Source organism: Gobius niger, assembly GCF_951799975.1.
Source record: "Gobius niger genome assembly, chromosome: 4".
Taxonomy (NCBI): Eukaryota; Metazoa; Chordata; class Actinopteri; order Gobiiformes; family Gobiidae; genus Gobius; species Gobius niger.
Window position 1 is genome coordinate 8,120,944 of NC_136855.1, and position 18,601 is coordinate 8,139,544.

Genomic DNA, 18,601 nt, shown 5'->3' on the forward strand with positions numbered 1-18,601 from the left:
CTAGTGGCCAGGGCAGGCTCAAGGTTAGGCTGATTGATATGTATGACGATGTATGACCTGGGGAACCCCTGAACGGTGCACCATTCCTACAGTGAAGCACGGAGGTGGATCACGGATGTTTGGGGGATGTGTGAGCTACAGGGAACTTGGTCCGAACTGATTTCAGGATGAATGCAGCATGTGATTAAAGAATAATGGAGGAAAAGTGTCACTCATCAGATGTTGGTGGGGGCACTTTGCACCAACACTGAGAACCCTTAGAGCCTATTGTAGGGTGAACAGATTTCTGTGTTAAAAGCTGGGACACGATGGGAATACACGATGAAAGGCACCACGACAACACAGATGGTAAAGGAGTATTAGCTTGGCTCTAAAGTTAGCAGGCGTCGTTTTCAGCTTTTTATTCGGTTTTCAAAGGGGAAAAACGTGCCGTGCTCCACTACGGTTGTTATAAAACACATGGACAATGGCTGTTTTGGGGTGGGGTTTTGCAAACTTTCATTGGTTGGGAACTTTGCACTTCACACACAAATGTCCAGAAGTCAAAACTGGTGTCTTTAAGTTGTATAGAGCTGCACAGCACATTCAGTACTTTCAGTGCCGCCTGGTTTAATAGTCCCCAGTGTCTAAGAACATTTTTAAATAATTTTACTACTACTGTATGATGTTTTTTATACGGTTTCTCCATCAGCCTGAAGCCCGGGGAGAGTGGAGCTGCTGTGCGCAGGTGGAGGTGGGGGCGGCCCGTCACCACAGAGAGAGAGAGAGGGAGAGGGAGAAAGGGAGAGAGAGGGGCGGGGGTGGAGTAAAAGTTTTGCTCCGCAGCAGCTGGACTCGCTTCACTCTGTCGCAACTGCTTTTGTTTCGTGCGCGTGTGACAGATCGTGGGACAGCGCCGCGCTCCCGGGACGTTCAGGAGGAAACGGACCTGCGCGCGGACCTCGGACCGGACCCCGGACTCGCTTTGTGCGTTCACTTTGGGGGATACATAGTCTCCGGTTCCCTGCTCTGCCTCTTGGACCAGGCGCTCGGCCGGCACATCTGGATGCGCAAGCCCGCGTGAGCGCAGAGTCGATGGAGCAGGGTTTGGGAGGGTCCCGCGGCTGACAGAGGCCCTCAGTCCTCCCCCCCTCCTCAGTGCCCCCTCCCTCCCGGGCCCTCGCACCCCTCGCCTCGAGGATGGTGGCCGCGGGGCTGTGGACGCTGCTGCTCGCGCTCTGGACCTGCCTGTGCGCTCCGGGACGGGGACACGCCAAGAGCGCGTTCCCGATGCGCACAGCCTACAGCCTGTACACCGGGGGGAACGCGCACGGGACACGCGCGGCCAGCAGGCACAGGTAGGCACGTGCACGCTTTGTAATACCTGAATGAACCCCAAAACAGAGACGACTACGAGAGGGAGATTTCAAACCATGAAGTCTTTATCACATTTGCTGCAGCTTTACTTCTCCTTTCATCAAGTCCATTTCAAGTCTCGGAACACGTGACTTAGTTACAATTTAATGTTTCCCAATCTCAGACACGTGTTTTGTCAAAGAGAATAGTCACAAACATCATCGCTCTGCTTCTTATTTCTCAACTTTATATTTCTGAGCTCAAAGCGAACGTGTCACTGACTCTGAACTTCCCGTCACAGACCGACAGGTGAAGAAGGAAAGCAGCAAATTTGTCCTTTGACCAACCTCATTATTAGGATTTCAGCAGGAAGTTAAATAGTAAACACTGATTTTCAAGTATTTAATAATAACTGTCAGGGTTTAAAGAAAAAAGAATGAAGGAAGCAATGAAAATAAAAAACTCTATAATTGGACAGTGGATCCACAGTTTTCATTTGGAGAAAATGATCTGATCCTCAAGGGCAGTCTCTGTAACATGGACCTGTCCACATCAGTCATGGTCCACCCTGACACACAGGACCCTGTAACAGCTACACTGTAATACAGCAGATGTGTTGTTTGCTTGGGCATAACGATTGATGTCATCATCATCATCATCATCATCATCATCATCAGAATCAGAATCAGAATCAGAATCAGAATCAGAGAGCTGATCTGTGATGAAGTGCTTCACGCAGCCTGTTTCAGAGAAGGCTCAAGACCCACCTTTTTAGCTTAGCATTTAACTGACTAATCTATGTATTTAATCCTAATATATCAAATATATATGGGAGGTTGTGCCAGGCACATTGTTTTAAATGTTGTAATCTGTAAAGCACTTTGTGATACCTTTTGGAATGAAAAGCGCTTTATAAATAAAGTTTGATTGATTGATTGAAATGAAAAACTGGGAAACACAGGTCCTTGTCCCCTTTTGTCCGGCAGATTAAAACACTCTTTTGTGCATTATCGTCAGCTTACATGAGATGATCTACTACAGCGTCACTAGTTACACAACCTGTTTTACAGTTATTCAGTTGATTGGAAAACACATCCGTGCAACCTATTCTTCACCCCAAAGGAGGCTGAGACTGCTCTGCCCACACAACTTACATCCTCTGGTTAGAGTACCAGTACAGTACACCAAAGTTCTTATGATACTACCAGGTACACTTCTTTGCTTCAATGTATGAAAGAGCTTCCAGTGGTTCATTCTGTCCAATGCTTTAGATGCGTCAATAAAACATCTAAGTTTGTCCTTAGATACAGGTGCATGGCCTCCTTCAGTCCAGAGACGCATAAATCAGTGCCTGACTTAGATTTGAAGCCAAACTGATTCAATGACACTGGGCATCGAGCATTTACTTCCAGAAGCCAGCCACATTATTGGAGTCTGAGTCTATAGAGTCTGCTCTCTTGTGTAGTTCACATTTAGTTAAAAAGCATTATTTATGTGCACTGGTGAATCTTTTGTACTCCAAGGCAGACCCAGCTCTGGGTTTCCCGGCCTGCATCCACGCCTCATGATCCTGCTCAGCCTCTGCATGATGAGCCGCTACATGTTTACATGCTACATGTTACATGTTACATGTTTACTTAATGTTGTTGTTACTGTTAATATTTACATTGTGTGATTCTTATTGAAGAAATGAAACTCATGAATGAACATGTGGGATTATGTAGGAAACAAAAAAGGGTGAAATAACTCCAAATATGTTTTATATTTTAAATGTTCGCTCTTTATTCTTGACATTTTCTCAATGAGCTTCATGAGGTCGTCCCTGAAATGTTTTTTTCAACAGTTTGTGAAGTCAGAACCATTTCCGGTGACGACGACGTGAAGCTCACTGAGAAAACGTCAAAAGTGCAAAGCAGTGATCAAAGCAAAAGGCGGCTTATTCCAATACATTTACCAAGCGCATTTCCACACTGCATTGCAAAAATATGCAATATTATTGATATTATTACTAAACCATATCAAAACAAGGCTAAAATTGTACTACCTTTGGATAATTGTGACTAAAAACTGAACTTTTGCACATTTTTAAGTTTCATATTTTTTTTAAGTTTGCCAAAATGTGTCGATCTCGCCGTGATAAATATGTGTTGTTTCATCAATACTGTGTATAGGGCTGGGCACCGTTAAAAAGACAATTTCGACGCTGGTACTTAAACTTTACTTGGTTTACGATACCTGAACGATACTTTTTCCGACACCTCTACTAAAATATTTATCATCTAGAACCAGAAAACAGAACGATAATGTTCCGTAAAACACTATTTATTTTCAATTTGTACCATTTTTTTGAGCTGAAACAACTTCCTTACTACTCCCTGGACCAAAACCATCAAAACCTTTTGATGATTCTTTTTTTTTTTTTTTTAACCAGTTGTACAGTGCTGTAAAGCTGTTATAAAGAGGTAAAGATCTTGAACACCTCCTGCACACAACACTATAACCAGGAACATTCCCACGACGTTAAAAATGACGAGACTGTGATGTGAACTCTCATATCCCCATAAAACTTTATGAATTCCCAAGTTGTTTGTTAAAGTCAAATCCTTCCCTTTGACTCTTGCGTTTAGTTGCATCATCTATTGTTAACATCAGTAACACAATACAGAGAGCCGAAAGGGAAAAGCGCTCAGCGGCACAGACTGAAGTCCAAACTATGATGACACAGACCACACCACCATGACAGACTAAACAGGCCCAGTAAAGGAACAACACGTTTAAATCGTGTGTTTTTAGCTGTGAGAAATGGTAATAGTGTATGAGAAGGCTACACATGTTCAGTTCAGAGTGTGCACATGTGGGGTTATCCTGTCTCCTGCCTCTCAGTGAGCAGTTTGCAAGTTAGACTTCTGATTTCTCTGAGTGCAGTGTGTAAAGCGGCTTCCACGGGACTTTTGTTGTTATGGCCGCCATCTTGAGACCGCTGGCCGGTGTATATCATATCAAACTATGTGTCTCCACTGACTCAACACAAGATGCTACATCCAAAAATAGCACCTCATGCAGATGACCAGAGCTGATGTTCAACCTGTTATCTGCCATCTTAGGGTTTAGGGTTCGGGTTATTTTTTGAGCGTATTCACAGCCTGTAGAGCTCAACAGTCCCACCCACTATATAAAAAAAAACCCATTTAGCACTGATGGTTCAAAAAATTCTGAATCTACTTACTTGCTGAAAAGTAAGTAATATTTTTTTTTTTTTGTAAAATCCCTCCTTCCTGGAGTCTAGTATCCTCCTGCATCGACCAATGAGTTTCTAAAACTGTGTGTAAGATCTGTGTGAGTGAAACAAACTTACATCTAGGGTGACCAGATTTCCCATATCTAAAATTTGGACACTGAGACTTTGTTATGGGAGCTAAATTGGGACATTTTCCCACATGTTGAATGGTAAATTGCTTGTCTGTAAAAGTCTAATGTCAATTAAATGGAACAATCAGCAGAAAAGCTTTTGTATTTGGTTGATTTTTGGTAATTGGTCCTGTATGTAAACTTGGTGTTTCACGTACACAAAAATCATTAAATATCCAGTCAAAAACTGGTGGATAACTGGGATTCCTGGAACAGAAATTGAGTAAAACTGAGACAAATCAATGGTTTTGGAGAAATCCACTGGAACATGGGACAGAGAGCTCAAAACTGGGGCTGTCCCGGGCAGACTGGGACATCTGGTCACCCTAAACTTACATCATACTTACCTTACCTAACCCTAATCATGGATGGCAAGTAACAGGTTAAAGAAAAGTGAAAACTTCAGATTTGATGCTTTATACAACCTGCCTGGAGCGTCACAGACAGCACTTAAAAGCAGAAGAGCCTGGCATTGATAACATTTGTGGTCACTAGCTGCAGCTGCTGAGCTCCAGGTCAGACGAACCTCCACGCTCTAAATCATCTCGCCTTGGATACAACATGTGACAGTGGTAAGAGCTGAGCTGTTACTGGAGTTTTTCCTCAAAGGGTTCATAAATGTGAGCCGCACATGTGTTTATTGTGCCGAGGTTAAATGCTAACAGCGGCATGCTAGCAGCAGCATGCTAACGTCCTGGACACTGAGGCTCTGTTGACATGACAAACTGTACATTTCTCAGATAAAGGTTTTCTGTTTCCTCTTCGATGTGTTCATAGTCTGAGGAGAGTCTTTGCCTTGCTAACATAACCGCATGCTAGTTTGTTTAAACATGTGCTCTCTTTTTACACTTATCTTCTTGAGCAACAAAATACTTCTGTCAGTCAGTTGGCCCTTATTTTCATCCTGAGTAGAGATATACGTTTGTTAAGTGTGACATCACGGCTTCTGCTTCCGGGTCCTATGCAAGAAAAAAAACATTAAAAACTCTTAAAAACAACCATCAATATTTCTGAAAATGCCGCACCTACTGCGGTACTTCCAGAGTTAGCGTAGGTGCTGCGCCGTTAGCATTTTTCTCGCTAACCCGGATGTGGCCATCCATCCATCCATCCATTTTCTTCCACTTTATCCGGGGCCGGGTCGCGGAGGCAGCAGTCTGTTCTGGGGGGACCCCGAGGCAACACCAGGCCAGCTCAGAGACATAGTTCCTCCAGCGTGTCCTGGGTCTTCCACAAGGCCTCCTCCCAATAGGACCTGCCTGGAACACCTCCCGCCGGAAGCGACCAGGAGGCATCCGGAACAGACACTCTAGCCACCTCAGCTGGCTCCTTTGGACATGAGGGAGCAGCGACTCTACTCCGAGCTCCTCCCGGGTAACTGAGCTCCTCACCCGATCTTGAAGGGTGCGCCCAGCCACCCTGCGAAGGAAGCTAATTTCGGCCGCTTTTACTCACGATCTTGTCCTTTCAGTCATTACCCAAATCTCATGACCATAGGTGAGGGTGGGAACGTAGATCGATCGGTAAATCGAGAGCTTTGCCCCAACTCAGCTCCACCACGACAGACCGATACAGCGACCGCATCACTGCTGACGCCGCACCGATCCGTCTATCGATCTCACGCTCCATCCGTCCCTCACTCGTGAACAAGACCCCGAGATACTTGAACTCCTCCACTTGAGGTAAGGACTCTCCACCGACCTGTAGAGGGGAAGCACCTTTTTCCGGAGGAGAACCACGGCCTCAGATTTGGAGGTGCTGATCCTCATCCCGGCCGCTACACACTCGGCTGCAAACCCTCCCAACAACATCGTCTGCAAACAGCAGAGATGAGATCCTGAGGTTCCCAAATAGGACGCCTCCTCTCCAGCGAGACCTTACCAGGGAGGCTGAGGAGGGTGATCCCTCTGTAATTGGAGCACACCCTCCGATCCCCCCCGGATGTAGTGTTTTTGGTAAATATTACTTTTATAGCAGTAGGTTCAGCACTTTTGGCTAATGAGCCTGATAAATAAGTATGTCCAGTAACTCTCAGTTGAGTTTCAGAAATATTGATTGTGGTATTAAAGAGTTTTTTGTATTTTCTTGCACACCTGCGAACCCGGAAGTAGAGGTGTGACGTCACCACTTAACAAATGTATTCCACTTCGGTCTTCAAAATGGCGGCCTTAACTATGTGCAACGTCATCAACAGAAAGAAACCTAAACGTCATATTTAAGTAAATTCACTTTGTTGCTGACCACCTTTGCTTCTGTCTCACAATTTGTCTATCATGTCTATGAAATTAGCTTTGTTCGTCAGAATACACTGCGTTCCAAATTATTATGCAAATGACATTTTTCTAAGATTTTCTAAATTGTCAACTCAAATGAGAGTCAGCATAATTTTCAAGTCTTTAACTGGTAGAGGATCATTTAAATGTGGTGGAAAAAATTTCCTAGTGATAACAGTATTTTTTTCAAAAATAAATATAGTAAAAACCTCAAAATCCACTGTTCCAAGTTATTATGCAACTCATCGTTTCAATACATTTTAAAGCTTGTAATTAACTGAAAATGGTCATTTGTTGTATTTGTAGCATTAGGAGGTCATATTTACTGAAATCAAAAGCTATTTCAATCAAAAAAATATTAACAGGTCAAGTTATATTTTAACATAGGAGCCCTTGTGTGACAGCAGCTTCAAAATTCTTAAATCCCTTAAAATTGTAAGTTTTTGGACAGTTTCTGCTTGGATTCTTTGCAGGATGTTAGAAGAACCTCCCAGAGCTGCCGTTTGGATGAAAACTGCCTCCCACCCTCATAGAAGTTTTTTTTGTTGAGGCTCCAAATGTTCTCAACAGGGTTGAGGTCAGGGGAGGAGGGGGTCCACATCATGAGTTTCTCTCCTTTTATGCCCATAGCAGCCAGTGATGCAGAGGTATTCTTTGCAGTATGACATGGTGCGTTGTCATACATGAAGAGGATTTTGTTAGGGAAAGCACGGCTCTTCTTTTTGTAGCATAGAAGACAGTAGTCAGTCAGAAACTCCACATATTTTTCAAAGGTCATTTCCACACCTTCAGGGAGCCTAAAAGGGCCTAAAGGGGCCGACCAGCTCTCTCACCTTGATTCTGGCCCAAAACATAACTCCGCCCCCTCCTTACTGACGTCACAGCCTTGTTGGGACATTGTGGTCATTCACCAACCATTCACTACTCCATTGAATTGATCATCCAGAGTTACACGGCCTCATCAGTGAACAAGACTGTTTGAAAATGAGTCCTCATGTATTTCTGAGCCACTGCAGCCGTTTCTGTTCATCAGCATTCAATTAACCGTTTAGGGGAGGCCCGGATAGAAGGTTTATGCACAACTGCAGCCTCTGGAGGGTCCTGCACCTTGATGTTTGGGGGACTCCAGAGGCACCAGCAGCTTCAAATACCTGTATGCTGCTTTGTGGCATCTGTTCTCCTTATCTGATGTGTTTGTCTGACAGAAACCGTCCATATTGTGCCTTTATCGGCACAAACCGGAGTGTGCTCTGAATCATCCACAAATCTCTTATCAGTGTGATGATTACACTTAATCTTTCATGAAATATCGAAGGTTTTCATACCTTGACCAAGGCATTCAACTATTTTATGCTTTTCATCAGCAGAGAGACCCTTTTTCTTTCCCATATTGCTTGAAAATGATGATCTGCATAATAAAGTGGAACACTCTTTTTCAGTAGTTTTTCCCTTAACTGGGCTTAACCCGACAACTAATCATCCCAGGTCTCTGAGATTAATGTCAGTGATTCATAGAGCCCCAAGACACGATACCATCCATGAGTTTCATTATTATTGTTTTTTTTTTTGCCTTTTTGACACAAAAATCAAATTTGCATAATAATTTGGAACGCAGTGTATAGTCAGAATGCGCATGTAATCATAAAGTCTTTTACCGATTGTGAACTGGCTAGTTGTTAGCATTATCGTGACAATGTGTTAGGAAAGTTAGGGATGAGCTTAAAATGGCTGGTTCAGTCGACTCTCGGTCTCAGTCATTTCAAAGATGGAGGTTCCTAATGTGTTTCAGCTATAAAGAATGCTTAGAAATTCAGTCAAACAACATGAAGCTATACGAAACTTCATCATTACCTCATGCATTGTTATCGGTTCTACTTCACACACTAGTTCATTTGTTGCCATTGACTGGTCTGACGTTTAACCGTTGCCTCTGCCGTTTGTCAGCTCCTTATCGCTGCTCAGCAGTGGCCAAAGAGAACAGCGCTATTTTCAACTTGACCAAGAATAGCGGCACTATCTGACGAAACAGAGACCACCACAGCAGTATGGTCAGAGCTGAGAGTGTGTGTCCAAATAGGGTTTATTTATGATCGAGAATTTCATTGTGACAAAATCAAACTCTTTGGGGTCACCTTACATCCTTCTACATGTTGAACCTCATTTTCTCTGGATTTCCACAGTAAATTTGGCCAAGATTAAGAACACAGGTAGTGGATAAAGCGAGGAATAATAATCCAGTAACGGATGTCCTATAATCCCTTTCTAAAGCAGCATATTTGGAGCATAATGTAAACCCCATTCTCCATTTGCAGTTGATTATGTGATGTACCGAAGACTATATTAAGAGAAAAATGAACAAACTGTGGCTTCTTTATAGCTGTTGTTGCTGCAGTACTAACAAAGCAGATGAAAGTACACCATCTGTTACCATATGTGTTTACAGTGTTTCCAGGTCATTATTAAAGGAGGATAAACATAAATGCAAAGCGAGAGTCTTCAGGGAGGGTGATAGTTGCATGTAGCACAGATGCAGGTGGTTGTTAGCGGGAGCATATAGGACGGATATAAAACACACAGACAGAGCTCGAGCGAGAGGCTGCAGGCGATTGTTAGATATGAAAGCCATAGAACATGAGGAGATCAAAGATAAAGCAGCTGTTTCCAGATAATCACAGCTCACACTTCAGAAACCACGGGGAGAAGGTTTTTAACACGCACAGGTCAGAAGGAGGGGAACTCCCGTCACTGAACAGGATTTCATTTTTAAGACAAAGTATAAAAATTTGTGAACTGTCAAGGTCACAGGATGGTGCCTGTTTGAACCTGTGCCCGTCCACATGTGAAAGGCGGCAGGTGATAAGAGAAAATACTAACCAGCTGTTCATAAAGGTGGGACTGTTTTGTTTTTTAGGAGCAGCTGAAGTTGAGGAGACGTGACTTGGATTTGTGCTACTTTTATTAACCCCAGGCCTGGCTATGGCCAAACAAAATATCACAAGTTATATTTAATCTGGGGACCACCAATTCATTTTCTCGTAGCAGAGGTGTGGTTTACGATCGTCCATAGCCGTTTATCAGGCGCTACAAATGTCTATCATATGTGTCTGCATGTAGCCGCCACAGCCAATCGTATAATGGTATTAGATGACGTATGACTTACCTGCTGTAGACCTTCGAACTAAACTATTTAGAACACAGCATCATGGGTATTCCCAGGCTAACTAACCCCCTCAAAGTGGTTGCTAGTCTTCCTGACATAAAAATAAACACAAAATTACAAAACAGTCGAAATGCACATGAACGTTGCACATTTCATAAATCATACAGCCATAGGAAGCATAGAAGACGGATACTATTGCTCACATGTACTGAGCTAATTGACCTTTTACTTTCAACTTGAAATATACTTTAGAGTGTTTCTAATAAATAAAGGAAGCGAGTTCCAGGCGTTTGCCCCTCTGTGCAGAACAGTTCTTTTCAGTGAGTTACTATTGGGTCTGGGAACAACCAAGAATTTGTCGTCACTTTGCGAGTCACATGACTGCGAGAAAACCTGCTAAATAAGGGTTTAAACTAAAAACTGCATCCATCGGAACTTGAACATGAGGAGATTTGCCTGTTTTTGACCTCAAACGTTAACCAAGACTGTTTCTTGTGTTTTAAAAGGACAGTTGAGCACAGCTATGATTAATCTGATCTGACCAAGACATTGACTGATCCAGTCTGATACCCAACAGCTTGTCCTTTCCACCAGTGCTCAAATACATGACATTAAATAATCCATTTGAGGGCTGTTTGAGCAACTGCAGTATCCGGGATATTTATGCTCCAAGGGGGGGCGGGGCTAATGACAAATATGGTAACCGTAGCAATGTCGCCAACTGATGGCTTTTTCAGACATCTCTCTAAACACAGACTAGACCTGTCCGAGGAAGCACTTAAAACTGTAGAGCTCTGTCACAGCTTCAGCGACCAAAGCACCGTGAGTGCAGGTTTGTACAGTCACAAAATGACCGTTTAGTCCGAGAGTACTGCTGACAGACACAAGTGGTTTGTAAAGTTCTAAAGGCTTTGTGTTGTGTCTGTTTCGAAAGTTCACACATGCACAAGCAGCGCTGAGAAACCAGGACACTGTGCTCTCCAGTCCCCTCTCCTGGAAACTGGACATGTCCCATTGAGAGTATCCTGGTTTCTAATAACCTGGATATTGACTTACCAAGGAAACAGAAATCAGGATTCTGCGATGACGCACACAGCTAAAACCAGGAAACTTAAAATCCCCGTTAATAACCTGGATACTGGAGCACATGGAAACACACTCTTACAGGATAATCATGTGACATTGCAAGACGTGGGGATTGTAAAATAGTGAGCCTGCCCTGCACTCATCTCCACAGTGCGATGGCTCGAAGAGAGAACCACAGCTACAACCAGCAGGCGTCAGGTGTGTAGCCAAGGCAAGTGCCACATGCTAGCAGGGTTTATTTTCACGGGAAAGTTCAGGGAAAGTCAAATGCGGTCATGTCCTACCTGGCCTGTGTTGCTTGTGACTGGCGGCAGTATGGCAGAAGGTCCCTCTGCGACTAGCGTTCCAAAATATTTAACCCCAATGAAGGCCTTTTAGGCAGAAATGCGTTGGGGCTATGTTTGTCCATGTAGACATGACTGCAACTTCTCGATTTTTTGACTGCATCATGTCTGTCACAGCTCGTCTTGGCCATACGACATAAGTAACTTGTTTACCTTAATAAATCCTTTCCGTCGTCCCTCTGGGGGAAATACAAGTGTTTATGGGATGATTGGGGGGTCTTCATCTCCCCTGGTGCCAGAAAACCACAATTGTAACTTCACTGCCTACGGGTAGTAGCCACCAATACACACTAATGGAATCACGAAGAAGAAGCTAACAGGCTAACGGGCAAAACTGTGGGCTAGCGCCACTTAAACAATACTTAAGCCAAGTTTGAGTGAAAAAAAAAGATCTCCAATGTGTAATTGGATGTTCAATATCCCTCTCTCCATGTGTCTTATTTGTCAGCTTAGTATATACTCTCACGGACAATCAATGAGTAAAAAAACACAACATCTGCAGTGGCGCTTATGGCCTCGAGGGGCATGAGTTACTTAGCTTGGCTTTTCCAGGAACAACAACAAGCATATTACGACAGCCTTCTCTCTTCCTCTTTTCTCGCACACCAGAGTCAGACCATAGGATAGTCCATCAAATTAGTAGAATGGCGTGTGGCTTGGCTCAATAAGAACAGCACCAGATCAGTGACTGGCACTCGTCTGCCTCACAATATTGCAAGTACATGTTATAGTTCCCGAGGGGATCTTTAGCTGCTCCCAGACCACAGAGTGTGTCCAAGGTCTTCCCTGTCGCCCCCTCTCAGTGGGACGTGCCGAGAGAGGTAGCACTTTTAGTTGAGTACAAATTGGGCCCTATAAAAACGCTATAATGAACTCAGAAAGCTGAAGGACATCTCCTCCCAGTGACCCCCGCCCCCCAGCACTGGGGTCGGGAGTGAGCCGTATTGGTCTATTTGCGGCGCTGAGATCGACACCTGTGTGCACTAAAAACGTCTCGCCGCTCAGGTTTAAGACCACACTCTCACCTCGGCAAATCTCCTCTGCTAAACGGGACGTGTGAGAACAGTCAGTCAGCTGTCAGGCAAAAATAAAAGCCCACTTTCCCACAGTAAACGTGTGCATACCTTTCATACTTAACCAATGCCATCGCCTCGACAATAAAAAACACAATAAAAGACGAATGTGTCATGGGCTTAAAGCTTAAAAACATTATTTTCAGTACCTCAGCATTTAAATGAAATCATGCACAATGAAAAGAAGTAGGTCACGTGTATAGAGTTTTGCATTTAAAGGTGCAGTCAGTAGTAATGTGGGAGCAGGTTAAAGGTGAGTCTGTCTCCTGAGTGAGTAGACAGTCTCACAGCAGACCTGAGCGCGATGGTGGAGATTACTTTTCCAGCAGCTGCTTCAAATCAGACGCATCCTGCACATGCCAGCACCGCACAGTCTTAACTCCAGCAAAAGGTTTAGGTACTACTGGTATTGGGGGGAGGAAAGGTATCAAAAGTAGATAAAAAAAATCTTTACATACTTTTGATGGCTGTCGGTCCAGGGACAGCACAAAAGAAAGTTACTGTTTCAGCTCAAATACATCTAATACAGGTCGACGGATGTGGGTTTTTCTCACGCTGATGCCAAAACGCACCGCTGATATTTTTGGCCAGATTCTGAGAAAATGTCTATAATCCTGTGTCAGTGTTGAACTGTGAAAGCAGGGGGCGCTGTATATTCATGTTTAGTAGGTACTTCAGAGGAAGCTTGTTTGAAAGACTCAGTAGATTCCAAAATAAGAAAGGGAAGTCTCTATCTCTTATGTTTCCGAAATTATACACAAAAGCGTACATCATATAAGTGTACAAACATGTGAGCGATTTTCACCTCGATGTTTCTCTGCTCCTCTGAGGCAGTTTCTCATTTTAAAGCTCTGACTGAGCCCTTTCTAGTGTAGCAAACAGAAGTCTCTATCACTTTCGGTTCCGGATCTATTGGCTGATGTTGAAAATACCCAAATATCAGCCCGATATATCTGTCTAGACTAAAACATCGAAAATTCCTGCTGTGTTTTTTCAGATATTTTTGGGGCGGCTTGGCTGCTAAGACCTGGCAACCCTGCCGTACAGGCACCAAATTGGCCAAAAAGTTGTTTTTCATACCACTTCTTGTGACCTGCTGATCTCTGGTGGCTGCAGGATCATCCAATCCAATCCAATCCACTTTATTTGTATTTGTAGCACATTTAACCAACAAAAATGTTTCCAAAGTGCTGCACATGAGATCCTAAAAACAGATACAATACTTATTAGCTCTGCCACAAAAAATAAAAAAAAATAAAACCTGCATAAAACAATAAATAGTTTGTTAAAGACATTAACAAAAATAAAATAGATAAAACAATAAAATAATTAAAAACATTGAATAAAACAATAAAATCAACAAGATAAATAAATAAAATACACGGGGACCATACAACTCACACGGTGTTAAAAACCTGAGAATAAAAATGGGTCTTAAGACGAGATTTAAAACACTCCACTGTGGGGGCCGTTCGAACGTGGGGGGGGGCAGAGCGTTCCACAGCTTAGGGCCGACAACGGAGAACGCTCTGTCCCCTCTGGTTTTCCGCTTTGTTTAAGGAACTATAAGCTGTAGCTGGGCCTCAGACCTCAGAGCGCGCAACGGAGTATAGATTCGGATGAGGTCTACGATATACTGAGGGGCCAGTCCATTCAAAGCTTTAAAAACAAACAACAACATTTTCAAATCAATTCTAAAACGTACAGGTAGCCAGTGCAAAGAAGCTGAAACAGGGGTGATGTGCTCGCGTTTTCTGGCTCCTGTTAAAAGTCGTGCGGCTGAGTTCTGGACTAACTGCAATCGGGAAAGTGCTTTGAGGCCAATGCCTGAATAAAGGGCATTGCGGTCGTCCAAATTTGCTTTTAATTTGCTTGTTCAAGCATATTAAAAGATAAAAACGGCTTCACTTTCGATAAAAGACGAAGCTGATAAAAACTAGATTTTAAAACGCCATTGACCTGCTTGTCTAGTTTAAAATCGCTGTCTATGGTGACGCCAAGGCTGGTGACTTTGGGACGCACATAATGCTCTAGGGGTCCCAAGTCAGTGAGGGCATTTCCAAACAGAACAATTTCTGTCTTTCCCTCATTTCATTTTAAGAAATTTTGGGATAACCAAGCCTTGATGTCACCTAGACAGTCGAGCAGGGGTGTCAGGGGGCAGTGGCTGTTTTCGGTCATCACCAAAACCACAACTGTAGTGCTAATTCTTTGCACTTGATACTTTTAAATGTATGTCATACAAATAATATGGCCATAAATGTGAGTCTGACATCACTGTAATGCTGATGGGAATAGAATACAGTTGTCTGACAGAAACGTTTTTTTTTTTATTTGCGGCCCGAGTGAGAGGCGGAGCTACAGTATCTAGCGAGGCTAACGGTTAGCATGGTCGAATCTTTGAAAAACAGAAGAACTTTCTAGAACACTGAGTTAAAGGAACAGGCCACCGTTTATCCATACTGAAATATGTTCTTACCTGAGCTTAGACGAGTTGATACGTACCCGTCTGGTCTTTGTGCGTGCGCTCAGTCGTGCAAAACGACCAAAGACGTTGCTAGCATTTGCTAGCATCTCCCAATGTGTTCCTATAGCTCCAGACCGGCTCCAAGACCAGACAGGCAAGAACATATCTCAGTATGGACAAACGGTGGCCTGTTCCTTTAAACTTATGACTGTGCCTCTGATAACAGACTCAGAGGCTCGTTTTAAATAAGAGATGAAATACTTTAGTGCGTAACAAAATCAAGTACTTTGCGCACCTCTGCACAGACGTCTCATGTAGGTGAGGAGGTTGGCGGTTTTTGTCATTGGTTTAAACAGATTCAGCCAAAGTTGAATACATAGTTGCACAAGCTCTTTGTAAAAGGCTTGTGAACCAGCGTCGAGTCTGATCATGTGGCCGGTCAAGACACAATTCACTGCGTCGCTCTGCAAGGTTACTGTTGAATACTGTCCCGGTTTGGACTCAAACAATGCGTGTATGTTCATAATGGCCTTACCTAATCACAGCCCCCTCCCGTTGGCCCCGCTCCGTCACTGACTGCATTTCCTCCACAGCTCTGACATCATCACTTGGCCCCTGCTCTCTCCCTCTCTCTCTGTATTGTTTTCATACAGATAATTATTCATAAAGCATGGGATTTTCCATTACAAATCTGCCATACCCCACACTGCACGAGTCACTTTCGATCCATTTTTGAACACGCGGCGTTAGACCTTAGCTCCTGCGTCTATATTTAAACGTTCTCTCTATTGTTTGTGTGGGAAAGAGTCGGGGAGTGTAACCCTAGGCCTGAGCTGTTTCACAATAGAGATGAAAGATTCGGGGGGAAAAGTTCTGCCCAGCGTTGCCTCAGTGATTAAATCCATTTGTGACAAAAACATCCCAGAGCATTGAGATTTCGAGAGAATACTGAAACACAAACTGGTTAACTAAGCATGCTTGTGGAGGCCTGAACTACAGAAGATGTATTTTTACAAACTTTGGTGGATGAAAGATATATTTTGTTGCTTGCAGAGGACATTGCGATCAGGGTTTCAAAGTTCAGTTCCATGGGAATGAATAAGAATCTATGAAAATATCAGTGTCCACTTGGTGTATATTCACTTCGGGAGCACAATAATATCCATCCATCCATTTTCTTCTGCTTTAAAGGAACAGGCCACCGTGTTCTTACCTGAGCTGAGACGAGTTGATACGTACCTGTCTGGTCTTTGTGCGTCCCCTTGGAAGAGTGTGGTCGCTTTCAACTTCACCACCATTTGGAGCTATAGGAACATGCTGGGAGAGGCTAAATGCTAACAACATCTTTGGTCGTTGTGCGTGACTGAGGGCACACACAAAGACCAGACAGGTACGCATCAACTCGTCTAAGCTCAGGTAAGAACATATCTCAGTATGGAAAAGCGGTGGCCCGTTCCTTTAACCGGGGCCGGGTTGCGGAGGCAGCAGTCTGAGCAGAGATAACCAGACTTCTCTCTCCACATACATTTCCTCCAGCTGGTCTGGCTGGATCGGCACCAGGCCAGCTCAGAGACAAAGTCCCTCCAGCGTGTCCTATAGGTCTTCCTGGGGGCCTCTACTCCGAGTTCTGTTTCCACCATCTTGTCCGTTCGGTCATTACCCAGATCTCATGACCATAGGTGAGGGCAGGAGCGCAGATCGACTGGTAAATCGAGAGCTTTGCCCCCCGACTCAGCTCCCTCTTTAGTAGTAGTAGAAATGTATTGTCCCAGTGAGGAAATTCATTTGCAGTGAGTGGAAATACACAAACCACACCTTCACCACAACAGTCCGACGCTGCACCGATATGTCCCTCACTCGTGAACAAGACCCCTCTGCATTTGAGGCAAGGACTCTCCACTGCAATATTATAGTATTAATTAGTGCTTTAGTGTCCGTCATTCTGTCTCCAACCCCTTTTACCAGTCAGCTACTTTTACATAACAAAAGCATCGGAGATCTACTCATCTCTTGAAGACAATTGTGCAACTATGCGACTGTGGAGGAGTTAACTTTGCAGAATTAGGAGCCAGGATCTGTCAACAAAATTAAGATAGATAGTTTCATAGAATAGATATCCAGGAAAAGTAGACTAATGACTAAAACTATGACTAAAATGTCCAGATGTTTCTGTTGATAAAAAAAACAAAAACAGTGGGTCGCACTGAGACCTTCTCCCTGTGAGCACAACAGCTTTAACTTCTGTTTGCGATCAATAGTTGCCTCGGCAGCAGCAGCGGAGCCCACATGAAGTGACGTCATGGCTTTGTCGTGTTGGATTTCTCTGTTTTCCATAATCCACACACGTGCACGCCCCTCCTCTCCTCTCTGTGGGTGTGTCCCGCTCTCTCCCTCTCTTTCATTCCTCTCCGGTCTTCGCTTGTGCTCGCCAGTTTCCAGGTTGGAAGGCAGCTGTGGGGCAGAGGTCACAGCTGGTTTCCATCGGGGCAGTGCAGTGGCAGCGCTGCTCTGAGGGATAAAGGCAGCTCCTGGTTGTTTTCAGATATTAGCCTCATACATGTGACAATCTGCTCACGAGAGTTATGACGTTGGATCAGGGCTGGGGAGAAGGTACCGGTCCTGACTTCTCGTGAACATGACTCATTTGTGTCCCCAGGAATGAGGCAAACATGCTTAAATCTATGATCTATCTCAGCCATAGAGTTTGGATTACTATTGTCTCATAAAGCACAGGTCGTAGGTTTGTGCCAGCGAGCGCGTCTCCCTGGTTGCTCACACCCATCCCCTTTCGGGACTGCGGCTTGAGCGACACCTGCATCGGTCCCTTTGCAGTGCGCAGCGTAACTGTGAGCATCACGTGACTTCCGAGTGGATCCTCAGGAGGCCCTGCTCATCCTGTCCTGTTATTTCCCTGTAGTAGCAGTGCCTTGTCCAAAAAGATAAATCGCTCAGATTCCATGGCAGGCAGTGAGTTACTGGTGGACAGTCACAGCATCATGTTAAAAACATCGCGTCAGGAACAAAGGCTTTAATGGAGGAAACTTCCGTGCTCACCACTCTAGGTGTTTTAGTCTTGAAGCCTGTCATGATTCGTCTTTTGTTCATCTGTTTTGGTATGTTTTCTTGTGTTTGGTCTAGTCCTGTGTTTTATTTTGACGTGTGTTCTGTCCTTGTGATTTTGGTTTACTTCCCTCATTACTTGCCGGCCCCGCCCTGATGTGTGTCACCTGTGCCCCGTTTCCTCTTGTATTTATACCCCTGTGTTTCCCTTGTCCTTTGTCGCGTCATTGTCTTTGTCAGCCCCGGTTTGTTTGAGTTTTTGGTTTTCTCTGGATTTTGTTATTTTGGTTTTCATCGTTCATTAAACATCACCAGTTTTGTTGCAGTCCTGCATTTTGGGTTTTTCTTTTCTTCGCACCACCTCCAACCAGGACAGAAGCCAACACTAATTCAAA

General features: G+C 44.1%; 1 protein-coding gene across 1 annotated transcript in view; it reads left to right on the top strand.

The window, feature by feature from the left end:
* The first annotated feature begins 859 nt into the window (after positions 1-859).
* LOC306962333 (EMILIN-1-A-like) overlaps positions 860-18,601 on the top strand; it is a 44,888-nt gene continuing 27,146 nt past the window's right edge. The window contains exon 1 of the mRNA XM_079555452.1: positions 860-1,337. Within this exon, the coding sequence (XP_079411578.1) occupies positions 1,180-1,337 (158 nt within the window). The 5' untranslated portion in view covers positions 860-1,179. The remainder of the gene's footprint in view (positions 1,338-18,601) is intronic.